This window comes from Taudactylus pleione, unplaced genomic scaffold (assembly GCF_031769625.1).
Source record: "Taudactylus pleione unplaced genomic scaffold, aTauple2 ptg001774l, whole genome shotgun sequence".
NCBI lineage: Eukaryota > Metazoa > Chordata > Amphibia > Anura > Myobatrachidae > Taudactylus > Taudactylus pleione.
In genome coordinates, this window is record NW_028286171.1 from 215,535 (window position 1) to 230,672 (window position 15,138).

General features: G+C 43.6%; 1 protein-coding gene across 1 annotated transcript in view; it reads right to left on the reverse strand.

Moving 5' to 3' along the window:
• The window catches only part of LOC148439462 (partitioning defective 3 homolog B-like), a gene marked incomplete at its 3' end in the record, with an annotated part of 417,659 nt that overhangs the window by 101,812 nt on the left and 300,709 nt on the right, over nt 1–15,138 (reverse strand). Inside the window, exons 13-14 of the mRNA XM_088464716.1 lie at nt 14,480–14,579; nt 9,948–10,015 (exon numbers count right to left, since the gene is read on the reverse strand). Of these exons, the coding sequence (XP_088320842.1) occupies nt 9,948–10,015; nt 14,480–14,579 (168 nt within the window). The remainder of the gene's footprint in view (nt 1–9,947; nt 10,016–14,479; nt 14,580–15,138) is intronic.

Below are 15,138 nucleotides of genomic sequence, written 5' to 3' on the forward strand. Positions count from 1 at the left end.
GCCCAAACAGGACTGACTTATAGCAGTATAAGAGGATTAGCCGTCACAGTGCACTCAGTACCCCTCCACCAGCGGCTGATGACAGGTGGTGACACAAAAGTCTCATACGAGAGATTCCTCTATAGAAATCACTAATAATTACAGTCGGGGCTGGAAGCAGGGGTACAGAGAGGTGCATACATCCGTCTGTGTGTTGTACTGAAAAATATAATTATAAGCTCAAAACAGAAGAGTCCAATTAGAATAAAATAGAATCACTGCAGAAGTAATTATCTCATATTTCTCAGACATCTACAAAAAGTTTGATGAAGAGCGCAGGACTGGCGCATACATTGTTCCCGTATGTGTCTCATGTTCTTATAGATACGTGTATGCCCCATACGTCCCCTGGGGAGACATGACATTTATGTAGGACTCTTGTGGATCCAGACAATGGTGTCAAGTTTGAGAAATGCCCATCGAACAGATCCTGTTTGGCAACACCAGGTGCGTCTAATACCAACATAACGCGCAATTCTGTAACTACATTGTTGTTCCTTCTGTATCCGCGGATATCAGCGCCTAGTCACCCGACAGCAGCAAAATATGCTGGGGAGGAACATTTACTAACGGGGGAAACCCACATACTGTACTGGGCGATGAGTAACACCTGTACCTGCCAGAGGATATTACTGAGACCCCCAGTTTAATGACTATTGTTGTCCACATTTTTGCATTACATTGCTATAGCCGGAAACAACGCTTAATATTTTTATTTTCCACAGAGAATTAAATTTTTTTTTATTTCTTTAGTATTTTGCAGTAGATTGTATTAGCGCCATAGTAGAGAATAAAAATGATTGATTGATGAGCATGTGAGAAACGCACAATGCGCATAAATGAACCATCATGAATGACAGGTGCATTGTAGGAAATACATCTATGTGTTATGTACCACGCTGAGGAACCCTTGTGGAGCCATATAACTCGCAGTCTGTGGTTCCAGTCACCTCCTGACAAGCAGCCCTGCCCTCAGTAATATAGCCACAGGTGGACATCTCTCACTGCCTATCACAATGCAGAACACCCACTGCCTGATATACTCTGCGCTGCTGGGGGACTTACCCTTCTAGTAACTCTCAGTATGTATCTTCTAGTTTGGCTCCAATCCCCTCCTCACAAGCAGCCCTGCCCTCAGTAATATAGCCACAGGTGGACATCTCATACTGCCGATCACAATGCAGAACACCCATTGCCTGATATACTCTGTGCTGCTGGGGGACTTACCCTTCTAGTAAGTCTCAGTATGTGGCTTCTAGTTTGGCTCCAATCCCCCCCCCTCACAAGCAGCCATGCCCTCAGTAATATAGCCACAGGTGGACATCTCTCACTGCCTATCACAATGCAGAACACCCACTGCCTGATATACTCTGTGCTGCTGGGGGACTTACCCTTCTAGTAACTCTCAGTATGTATCTTCTAGTTTGGCTCCAATCCCCTCCTCACAAGCATCCCTGCCCTCAGTAATATATCCACAGGTGGACATCTCACACTGCCTATCACAATGCAGAACACCCATTGCCTGATATACTCTGTGCTGCTGGGGGACCTTACCCTTCTAGTAAGTCTCAGTATGTGGCTTCTAGTTTGGCTCCAATCCCCCCCTCACAAGCAGCCCTGCCCTCAGTAATATAGCCACAGGTGACATCTCTCACTGCCTATCACAATGCAGAACACCCATTGCCTGATATACTCTGTGCTGCTGGGGGACCTTACCCTTCTAGTAAGTCTCAGTATGTGGCTTCTAGTTTGGCTCCAATCCCCTCCTCACAAGCAGCCCTGCCCTCAGTAATATAGCCACATATAGCAGCTCATCTCCTGCGCTGTGGACATTGCAATGCTCAGACTGTCTAACAAACAGGGAACTCATAAGCCGGAGTTTAATAGAAAACAATCTAGAGGTGGCGTAAAAAATAACTTTCATAGAATTATCCGCTGTAGAGTATTTTGTGGTGCAGGTTACCCGTGAGTTGGCAGCTGACCTGTCCCCATATTGGCAGGAACAGTACAAAGGGCTTCAGACCTTTCCAGCTGTTGGGCGCCCCCCCGTAGTGCACCCCCCCTGTAGAAGTCTTTGGAATCAGTGAGCCCCTTCCCATAGTTTCCGTACGCCCAGTAGCAGATTGTAAATAAAAGCTGTGTCCCCAGCAGAGAGCTCAGCTGGTCCTAAATCATCAGACATAGCTGGGACAGCGCGATGGATCAGGGCTTCACCTTGATCATTGCTGGAGGCACTTGGCAGGAATTACCCAGCAATATGTCTCCTATCCTCCCAGAAAGCAGCCGGCCAGCGCAGGACCAGCCAAATACACCAGTCATACTTTGTAAATATGAACCGAGAAAACTGAAGCGCACGCAGAAAGTTACACCACTCATTTATAATAGGTTTCAGATATTATGCAGTTAGGGAAAATGTTTCTGTAGCTACTGAATCACAAACCACAATACTAACGTTTAGCGCTTCCAGCAGCGACAGCAAGGTGGAAACTCGCTGGCTGGGATTACTCGCATTTCAATCATTTATTATTCCTCCTACTCAGACCCCCTCTTACTCGTACCTTAAGTCTTACCTAAGAATTTGCTGTACAGGAGAGGCTGGGATAGACTATAATGCCCCCAATCCCTCCCATCACTCGATTTTAATACTTTTTGTTATTTTTTTAGGCCAGGCGCCCTTACTTGGCGCCTGGCAGTTTAATATTATATAATAATAAAGCAAGACATTTTGTTGTATTTCTGTCTATGTATACAGTGTGACCGCTTACAGGGGCAGTCTGCTACGTCCGCACCCCAGGCAGGATTGCATACGGTCACTGGGAAATTTCGGACTGACAATAATAATACAAACATCGGAGTGTACCCCCCCCCCAGCAGGTGCCTCGTGTCACTATTAGAAGATGCACCATTGGCTGGGTGTATTAGGAGAGATTGGCCACAGTCAGAGAACCCCTTGTATGATGCAAGCTGTATGTACTAAACAACTGTTTGGTAACTATAAATCTGCGTGGAGCAAAAAGCGCAAGTTCCTCAGACTAACGCTGAATCCATAACACTCTGTCTGACTGCTTTTCTGGTATCCTTCTATGGCCCCAAATAATAAACCAGACAATCTAAAAGTTATCAGAGGAGTCATGTATTCATTAATATTACATTCACCTCACACCACATACTGCGTATTGTGCAAATTAAGCTTACAAAGACTAACCATGCCAGCGTGACATATATATATATATATATACATACATACAGGAGAACCGATGATTGTCTATCGATAACGTGGTCATGAAGCAGGACTGGCCTCCCGTGGGACACACAATATGTCCTGAACTAACTACGTGAGGGAGCTTATTACTTCCCATGGGAACGCCTCCGTTTGGGCTGCCACCCCCCCGGCCTGCCTTCCAAACGGGGCGAGCTGTCAATCAACATCGACAGCTCGCCCCCTTTGTTGGTCGTAGCGGGTCTCACGCATGCGCACGACGGCGCCGTCGTGCGCATGCTCTGTGGGGGGCCATCGACCCGGTCCGAGCGCATCGGCGCTAACGACCGGGTATGAATGACCCCCTGTATGTGGTACACATGGAAATGTACATGGCGGTAGTGGGACTGTATGTGGTACACATGGAAATGTACATGGTGGTAGTGGGACTGTATGAGGTACACATGGAAATGTACATGGCGGTAGTGGGACTGTATGAGGTACATGGAAATGTACATGGCGGTAGTGGGACTGTATGAGGTACACATGGAAATGTACATGGTGGTAGTGGGACTGTATGTGGTACACATGGAAATGTGCATGGTGGTAGTAGGACTGTATGTGGTACACATGGAAATGTACATGGTGGTAGTGGGACTGTATGAGGTACACATGGAAATGTACATGGTGGTAGTGGGACTGTATGTGGTACACATGGAAATGTACATGGTGGTAGTGGGACTGTATGTGGTACACATGGAAATGTACATGGTGGTAGTGGGACTGTATGTGGTACACATGGAAATGTACATGGTGGTAGTGGGACTGTATGTGGTACACATGGAAATGTACATGGTGGTAGTGGGACTGTATGTGGTACACATGGAAATGTACATGGCGGTAGTGGGACTGTATGTGGTACACATGGAAATGTACATGGTGGTAGTGGGACTGTATGTGGTACACATGGAAATGTACATGGTGGTAGTGGGACTGTATGTGGTACACATGGAAATGTACATGGTGGTAGTGGGACTGTATGTGGTACACATGGAAATGTACATGGTAGTAGTGGGACTGTATGTGGTACATATGGAAATGTACATGGCGGTAGTGGGACTGTATGTGGTACACATGGAAATGTACATGGCGGTAGTGGGAGTGTATGAGGTACACATGGAAATGTACATGGTGGTAGTGGGACTGTATGTGGTACACATGGAAATGTACATGGTGGTAGTGGGACTGTATGTGGTACACATGGAAATGTACATGGTGGTAGTGGGACTGTATGTGGTACACATGGAAATGTACATGGTGGTAGTGGGACTGTATGTGGTACAAATGGAAATGTACATGGTGGCAGTGGGACTGTATGTGGTACATGGAAATGTACATGGTGGTAGTGGGACTGTATGTGGTACATGGAAATGTACATGGTGATAGTGGGACTGTATGTGGTACATGGAAATGTACATGGCGGTAGTGGGGACTGTATGTGGTACACATGGAAATGTACATGGCGGTAGTGGGACTGTATGTGGTACACATGGAAATGTACATGGCGGTAGTGGGACTGTATGTGGTACACATGGAAATGTACATGGCGGTAGTGGGACTGTATGTGGTACACATGGAAATGTACATGGCGGTAGTGGGACTGTATGTGGTACATGGAAATGTACATGGTGGCAGTTGGACTGTATGTGGTACATGGAAATGTACATGGTGGTAGTGGGACTGTATGTGGTACATGGAAATGTACATTGTGGTAGTGGGACTGTATGTGGTATACATGGAAATGTACATGGCGGTAGTGGGACTGTATGAGGTACACATGGAAATGTACATGGTGGTAGTGAGACTGTATGTGGTACATAGAAATGTACATGGTGGTAGTGAGACTGTATGTGGTACACATGGAAATGTACATGGTGGTAGTGAGACTGTATGTCGAACACATGAAAATAGTGGGCACTGAGACTTTATGGCAACCTGTGTGTAGTGGTTGGAGTTTATATTATTGACCCGGGGCTGTATAACATGCTGGACAATAGGACCTGCTGAGGCCGTTAATTAGTCACTTTTTCCCAATACTATGCCCCAGTAACTATATCAGATGTGATCATAGTAAGCAATATAAAGTTTTTACAAACTAAGATTGGTAGACCTGCACAGAGAACGGAGCCATTGGATGCTGGTCTTCAAAGAACAGAAGTTGATAATTCATGGAACTGGGACTTGTGTAACTAACTTCTATTAATGAGGAGCAAGAGGGTAAAGAAATGTAACGTACTCTTTCCATGCCCAGTAATCATGCACAATGAGAAAAGGACAAAGGGTTATTATGGTCTATTCACAAATGACCATAAATATCACGGTAATTCTGCAATTTTTCTGTCTTATTTATACCAAAGAGTGCCAAGGAGTCCTCCACACCACCACCTTCCCGGAAGGGTTGGTGCTAGGGTGTTCAGTGGCCCTCTGCAAACTGTAAATTTGACTGCAAGGCATGAGGTGTCAGGTTTGAGTCCCAGCTATGACAGTATTTTGAAATGTGTTAAATTAAGGAGAATATGAATGAAGGTGCTTAGGGTCAGAAGTGGAGATGGCCCAGCAGCAGAGGTGATGGAGGAAGGGAAGAGATATATTCAGATGCAGCGGAGATGACGGGGACCCACAGAACAGGAAGCTACATGGCTGGCGGATCGAGGGAAGCCGCCTCATCAGCCCGGCGCCCCCCTGCAATGAAGACGCCTGTTACTTTGGATAAGACTATTCAACTTGAACACAGCAACTTTGAGATTCTATCCACCCCAGCAATGTCATTCTCCAGTCCAGTTCATGAACAGTAATACAATGAAAGAACAGCGCTTATTCTGAATTAGCAGCAGCGGATGGGGTCTGCTCATCAGTCAGATACTATTTACCAGGACAAAGCTGCATTTTGCAGTAGCCAAGCTAAGTCGCTGTCAGCCATAACAGCAAGAGGATCCCCTAGAGGAACATCGCTTCACAATATCTCCAAACAACTTTTATTTTTATATCTAAAGGATAAAGGATATATCTGCAGCTGTGAGTTATACGGACAAACCCATAACCACTGCGGAGGGTGGCACAATCCTAATGAGATAACAAACCCTCATTTTATAGCATAGGCATAGACAGGCCAAACAATTACTTTTATCACAGTGCCCAAAAACACCGGGGTCCAACAGGTTAGAACAATGGTGATAAGGAAGGGAGGCTGTATAAATGAGGGCCTGTATACTTTATAGCTTTATGTTTCTGACCCACGTTTGAACTCTCCTCAAATAAAATGCAAAAATTAGTTTCTGTCCCATCTAGAACATAGATCTTTATATTGCCGGCTGGATGAAAGAAAACATTACTGATCGCAGGCTACATTTTATAGATAATAACAACAGCAGCCCCCATTGTACAGAAAGAACATAGACCTTAATTAGACTTCGCATTTCCTAGCTCCCCTCTATAAATGGGTGCCTTGCAAATTACCCGAGTACAAATAGTGCTTATTATCATTAAGAGTAACTATGGTTGTTAAAATGTTCCATGTGCTCGGTGGAAAATGGCTGATAGAAAAAGCTAAGAGGCAAAATGATTCCGTATCCAGATAAAACAAAAGTCCTATTTCGTTTCATATAGAAAATGGTATTTTTCTGTACAAATTGTACTATGAACCTACACATGGTACTATGGACCTACACATGGTACTATGTACCTACAAATGGTACTATGAACCTACACATGGTACTATGGACCTACACATGGTACTATGGACCTACAAATGGCACTATGGACCTACAAATGGCACTATGGACCTACAAATGGTACTGTGGACCTACACATGGTACTATGGACCTACAAATGGTACTATGGACCTACAAATGGCACCATGGATCTACACATGGTACTATGGACCTACAAATGGTACTATGGACCTACAAAGGGTACAATGGACCTGGGACATTACATTGCCCTAAATAAATGGATCTGAACACAATGTTTGTCTTTGGAGGTGTACATCAAAATGATTCATATATTATATTTTTTTATCTATCTATCTATCTATCTATATATATATATCTATATATATATATATATATATATATATATATATATATATATATATATAACTAATCCATGGCACTCACCATTCCTAGTCTTGGGGTGCAACATGGTATGTGACCACATTGTTTAAATAGAAAACAAAGTGTGTATATATCTATATATATATATATATATATATATATATATATTGGAGAAGTGCGCAGTTGCCTGTGTTTTGGATCTAAATCATCGTCATGTTTTGGTTGTTTAAATTCGGTTTTCTTTAAAATTTTAGAAAACCAGCAAAATCATGTAACTTGGACCGGTTTCTGTTCCTACAGAATTATTAACATCAATAACATTAATTTACATTCATGTGACCGCCTCACAGAACCTGAAATCACAAAGGCAGATAATTAAATGCATCCAAACACGCAAGATAAGGTATTTAGATCCAAGTTCTGAGCTTGGCGAGAAGACCCAAATTGGGACTCGCTTCTACTCAGAACCGCAAAGTGATCTGGGCTGGGACTTGGAACCGCAAAGTGATTTGGGCCAGGACTCGGAACCGCAAAGTGACCTGGGCTGGAACTCGGAACAGCAAAGTGACCTGGGCTGGGACTCGGAACCGCAAAGTGACCTGGGCTGGGACTCGGAACCGCAAAGTGACCTGGGCTGGGACTCGGAACCGCAAAGTGACCTGGGCTGGGACTCGGAACCGCAGAGTGATCTGGGCTGGGACTCGGAACCGCAAAGTGACCTGGGCTGGGACTCGGAACCGCAAAGTGACCTGGGCTGGGACTCGGAACCGCAGAGTGATCTGGGCTGGGACTCGGAACCGCAAAGTGACCTGGGCTGGGAATCGGAACCGCAAAGTGATCTGGGCTGGGACTCAGAACCGCAAAGTGACCTGGGCTGGGACTCGGAACCGCAAAGTGATCTGGGCTGGGACTCGGAACCGCAAAGTGATCTGGGCTGGGACTCGGAACCGCAAAGTGACCTGGGCTGGGACTCGGAACCGCAAAGTGACCTGGGCTGGGACTCAGAATCGCAAAGTGACCTGGGCTGGGACTCAGAATCGCAAAGTGACCTGTGCTGGGACTCGGAACCGCAAAGTGATCTGGGCTGGGACTCGGAACCGCAAAGTGATCTGGGCTGGGACTCGGAACCGCAAAGTGATCTGGGCTGGGACCCGGAACTGCAAAGTGATCTGGGCCGAGACTCTGTTTGACTCGTAACCTCAAAGTTGGTGTGTGTTCAGTTTTCAGCAAAACCAAGCTGCACATAAAATCTCTACATATAAGTATTTTTCCAATACGTGGTAAAATAGGTATAAAGTGATATAACTTATGTATTTAGTTTTCAATAAGAAGATCTGTACCTGTATTTTTCCCACTAACCCTTGCCAACCACATTAGATTAAAATTATTATTACCAGTTATTTAGCACACACATATTCCGCAGCTCTTTAGAGAGAATATTATTGGCCATTCACATCAGTCCCTGCCCTAGTGGAGCTTACACTCTATGTTCCCTACTAAAAATAAAAGCTAATAATAATTAGTAAAACCAGGGCACTTTCTTGCCCGTTACTCCGGGGCTGGCGGCTCCTGTACTGGTCCTTTCTCACAGACTAAGGGGTCTATGTACTAAGCAGTGTTAGGAGACAGCGTGAAAAGTGATAAGGTGCCAGCCAATCAGCTCCTACTGTAACTGCCATGTCACAGTCTGTGTTTCAAAAATGACAGTTGGGAGCTGATTGGCTGGCACCTTATCACTTTCTTATCACTTTTCACTCTGTCTCCTAACACTGCTTAGTAACTAGACCCCTTTATCTGCGCCAGAAGGGAGATGACCCCCTGAACCACGTGGGCCTTTGTTACTAGTGGGAGAAGGGAGGTTACTGGGGAAACACTGGGACACCCCTAGAAGGAGATATTTATAAATGCTACATTTGGTGAAATACTTACTTAGCGTTGTTTACTGAAGGTAAAGTCAGTGATTTGTGAGCAGACATGAAATTTGCGCAATGTGACCACATTTTACTGTCAATACATCCTGCACAGAGAGACCTTTGCAAACAAAGGAGCATTTATAAAAACATACTATACACAATTCTCATGTATCTGTACTTATCCTCTGTTACCGTCTAGGGATCAATAATCCCTACTGCAAACTCTGTGAATGTAAGGGCGCAAAGTTGTGCATAAAAAAAAATCAACTTATTACTGACATATTTCAGGGTACTTTTTAGTAGTTTGTCTTAAGGGACCATTCATTTGTGGCTGCTTGTGTGTATAAATGATCTGCTTTTATCAAAAGACGGGTGTTCTGTATATATGATGACCCCTAACAGGGTGAGCACTACGCATAACACCGCCCTTATCTCCGGCAAGGAACCACCTCCCTTACCTAGGGCGAGGATCTGACCTACTAACGCTACATAATATGCTGCAATAACCTTCTTAGCGGGATTCTACAAGACGCAGAGTTATGGTAACCCAATATGTACAAGCTGCGTTAGTCTAACGGCAGCTGAAGGCAACATACATAAGGGACAGCGATATAAATGTGGGCACTGAGTTACTGCATCAGATAATTCATTCCAGGGAATTGCTGGACACAAAATGGCACTTACCCAGGTCCATGCTCTTTGAAGTTTTCAGGTTTGCAGTCTCTGGCGATTTTGACGTTTCAGCTCCAGATCTGTAAAATAATAGTAATAGTAATAATAGTAATAATAATAATAATAATAATAGTAATAATAGTAATAATAATAATAATAATAATAGTAATAATAATAGTAATAATAGTAATAATAATAATAATAATAATAATAATAATAATAATAATAATAATAGTAATAATAATAATAATAGCAATAATAATAGTAATAATAATAATAATAATAATAGTAATAATAATAATAGTAATAATAATAGTAATAATAATAATAATACTAATAATAGTAATAATAATAATAGTAATAATAATAGTAATAATAATAATAATAATAATAATAATAATAGTAATAATAGTAGTAATAATAATAATAATAATAATAGTAATAATAGTAATAATAATAATAGTAATAATAGTAATAATAATAATAGTAATAATAATAATAGTAATAATAATAATAGTAATAATAATAGTAATAATAATAATAGTAATAATAATAATAATAATAATAGTAATAATAATAAAAGCCTTATGACTCTATAATCTACATTTCTTTGACACAATCTCATTGTCACAACCTGTACAGGGGTCATTCAATGCTGCGGCACTGCGCGGACATCGCCAACAACTGAATATCCCCCATAACATATTACAATACAATTGTTTTTTTTATAGGCTAAAGATGTTTTTTCTCTGCCGTGTTCTGACACAGAGGTTTCTAGATCTGATTCCTAATACTCTGGAGCGACATTTGCTGCCGCCTTCTCCCTAGGCCTTTCCCTGCGCTCCCTGCAGCCGCTATTACAGAGAGCGCTTTTCCTCTTCCGCGCGCAGTCATACTTCTAGGGTTACAAATTAAGCTGTTAAATATAATTTTATTTATACAGAACTCACGGAGAGGGAGAGAGGAGATGACACTAACACATCTGTGCGTCTTGAAACAATTTTAACAAAATTGCTATACCATGACAGACATTCCGCCAGTCGTGTAGCGTAGTTAGGAACATCAATTAAGCACACAAGAGGATGTCAAAACCAAAGTGAATTTGTAGGAAATATCTGCAGAGAGATGTACGCAGCGGAGTCTGCTTTCATGTGCGCGCCGCCTGGGTTACTCCTAATCCATCACATACAATGCTCACTGTCCAGATTGGGGACTATTATATTACAGCCTGATTCTGGCCATTTGCGTTTGCAGTTATTGTCATATAAGGTTCTGCAGCTAGACTTAAACCACAGAGACTACACGTATATGTTAACTGACCAGCAATCTGTTTAACAATTATTCCTTCAATAACATTTTCAAGTGTTTACGACATGCGGTCGACAGCAAATTATAATATAGGTGCATCACATGTACTATGATACCATTATAACAGTAACATTAACACATAATTTATGTTTCTAATCATTATATAATAATAAAAGGCAGTTACATTGTTATTCCTGGATTGTTTGAACGGCGCAATAGGTGGTGGATTACACCGCATTCATAGCTCCGACTGTTCATGAAATAACGTTATCATCATCATCAATGTGCAATTTTATATTAAAATTCAAATATATTATACAATGCAAGATAACTTCTGATGCTGGGTCTATTGTATAGATATGTAACTTTGCATAAACATCTTAAGGGGGTACTTTAATTAGCCACAATAAATTATCAGGGGAGAAAAAGGGAGGTAGCCCCGAGCTTTAACGTCTGAGGCTATTCAATTAGGCTCCCTTTTTCTCCCAATAGGGTTGGACTGGCCCTCAGGTGTACAGGGAAAATCCCTGGTGGGCCTCATTTCCTGAGGGCCCCAAACCCTCCTCCTAGGGGTCAGTAACTTGGTGGTGCAGGATCATGGATTAAATTGGGTGCTTGGTATGTTTCTATAGAGACTACACCAAGATTAGCCCTCCTGACAATGACAGTGGGTGGTCCTAACACACCCTGTACCCTCCTTTATAAAGGGGCCCTGATCTTTGCATGTCCTCTCTAGTGGTTGGACAAGCCCCTCTTGATGGCTGGCCACACCCACTCAGGTTACTGGCCACACCCCTTTCTTGGGCACCTACCGCTGCATTCCCTGGTGGGCCCTTTATGCCCCAATCCCCAGACACCTGTATTAACATCCGTTAATGAACGGGTTAAGGTGCATTAACTCAGGTTATTGGGCGATAACACCCGGACTCTGTGAAAAGTTCAGGGATTCGGCGTTAAGTTGCGGTTATTCTCCGATAACAGCTATAACTTATTGGGGATTTATTTTCGAGTCTCATAATACCTGAAAAGAAATCCCTGTTAAGTGGGGATAAGTGAATAGCCCCTGGCGATCACTTAGCTGGCAGTAAATTACTGCGGCTAATTGAACCTCCCCCTAAGTGTGCATAAATACAATGGTGTATGACCAGAATTTGCCAATAAACATTTTCATTACTTACATGAGCTTAAAGGAGAATCGTCTACTACAATAGTTTAGGTGTAAAAGAAACGTCTTTTATTCTAAATGAGACAGTATATGAGATATAAATATGTATTGGAACTCATTTCCTAAAACAGACAATGACTCATTTAATAAAACAAAATAAAATACATTTAACTAGACCTTTGGCACTAAAGAGTCAGGTAATAAATACAAACACTTAAAAATTTCAAATCAACTGAAAGAAAAAATAAAACATAACAATAAAAACAGAATGAGCCTCACTTACGTGGAGTCTTACAACATCTTTCACGGCTCAACCGCGGGACTGTCTGAGTGGTTGAGCCGTTACAGTAGGAGGTTGTTCATTGGGTAAAGTCCTGGTCATACAGGGCACTATTTATCCATACTTAAGGTATTTATGCAAAGTTACATTATATACATAGGCGACGGAACGGGGGGGCAAGAGGGCGACTCGCCTCCAAAACATTTTAGAGGCGCCAGTAGATGTCCTGGGTCGTAGGGAGCAGGGTTACCACGGGCCGGGCACAGAGATATTCCCCATACCAGCTGCTCCACCTTGTACTGACCCCTACAGTGGTTATTAACTGCGGGTTGGCCCCTCCCCTTGGACCAGCCCAGCGCCCGTCTCCCCTCCCACTTTATATATCCCCTCTTACCCCTCAGCTCCACCTTCTTACTTTCTCTCTCCCCCTATGGACCAAAGCCCGCCCCCCCTCCCAATCCACAGGACCACCAACCTCACCACCACGGCACCCCGACCCCTCCCTCACGGAACCCTCAACCCCCCCTCGCGGCACTCTCCTCCTTCGAACCTAAAAACATTGTGGCGTCCCTGATTATACACACTAAAGCCAACGCCGGGGATTATCTTGCATTGTATATCCGTCTTTGGAAGTCATTTGGGAAGCTCCCATTTATCTCCTCGGATGCGGTCAATAGACACTGTGGCACCAGCCATTTCTGCTTGGACCCTATTAAATGGCACATGGGGGGAGATGTACTAAGCATCACTTCCGCGATGCGGTACATCCACCCTGACTTCGTGGACATACCGCGGTTCATTACCGCGGCATGTACTAAGGATTTCGCAAAGGACAGCTCTCTCAATAAGAGCTGTCCTGTGCGATGCTGCCGGGCAGAGGGACTTCCGGGTTGAACACCCAGAAGTCCATCTGCGCATGCGCAGAAGGACGCGGGCCGCGGGGCCTCATGGGAGGGATCCGATCCAGCCAGGATCGTCGCGTTAAGAAGCCCATAGGCTTCTATTGGGTAACGCCACCTGAAGGTTGGCGTTACGTAGCGATGTGAAGCGCATTCTGCTGCTTAGTACATACGGGGAATGCGGTAAAACCCCCGGCACAGGCATTATCAGGGCTTTTACCGCATTTTCCCATCTAGCACATCTCCCCCATGGCTACACGGATTTGGATGCACACTACTTAAATAAGTTATTTATTGCTCAAAGTTGTGGTCTTCATGACTAACTTTGGTCTATCTCTATTTCCTTGGCCCTACAAAAGTATAGGAGTTATCACTATCTACTAGTGGACACTGTAGTCTTTTGCAGTGCTTCTCAAAATCGGTCTTCAAGACACTAACAGGTCCAGGTTTTAAGAATATCCATGTTTGAGCACAGGTGACTTAATTAGCAGCTCAGTCATTTGAATTTAACCATCTATGCCCAAATCTTAAAAAACCTGAAGTGTTAGCCTGTCTTGAGTTTGAGAATCACTGGTCTACTGAATAGATGTCTGAGCCAAGCTCACTGGGTGATTACAGAAAGAGACGTTAAGTGAAACTGTGGAAAACATCAGGGAAGACCGTGTGATCAGTGCCTGCGTCTACATGGCCTGATGTGAGGTAAAACGCAAAATCGTCTGTAAATGCTCCCGCTTTGCGTTCACGAAAATGAATGTGCATATTCGCCCTTAGGCAGCGTAACACGCATATTTGCGGCCCGTCTGCTCATATCGGTATGCTTGGTTTGCTACTCGTCATCAGTGCGCACAAAATATACGTCTCAAAGCTGCACGTTTACACTTCCACCACATACCTGAATTTAGGGTACCCCACAAGGGCATGCTCCCTTGGATGAGGCGGGACAGGAGGAGGAACATCTTTATCCATATATCCTTCATCAAAACTGCCTGAATCTGCCAACAGATAAGACAAGAAGCAGGTAAATGTACAGCTCTTCAGCAAGAATATAGGTACGTTGTGCATGAATTACCAGATTGTAAAACTTGTACAGTGCCTGCACACTGTCAGCAGCGGACTAGGAACAGGTGGTGAGAACACAGAGCAGGAAGAATAAAATATACAATACTGGGTAAAAGGTTTAGAACATCCCTATTTAAAAAAATACATAATGTCTCAGTGTACTCTGAAATTAAAGCATAGAACAAATAAAATCATAAAATCATTATAACTAAATGTAATCCAAACTTTGGACTCCGCCAAGCAGCCACCTGCTACAGGTCTAACTGCCCAACACACTCATGCAGTGGCGTAACTAGGGTATTTGGTGCCCAGGGCAAATTTGAAAAGGGAGGCCCCCCCCCCCCAACAACCCGAGATGTGCGCACGTGGAAGGCGCGCGTGAAAAAAAATGGGTGTGGTCACTTAAAAATGGGGCGTGTCAACATTACACACCCCTTTATTTTCACGCTGAACATTCCTATCCATATGCACCTTAACCCCAGTAGTACCCCT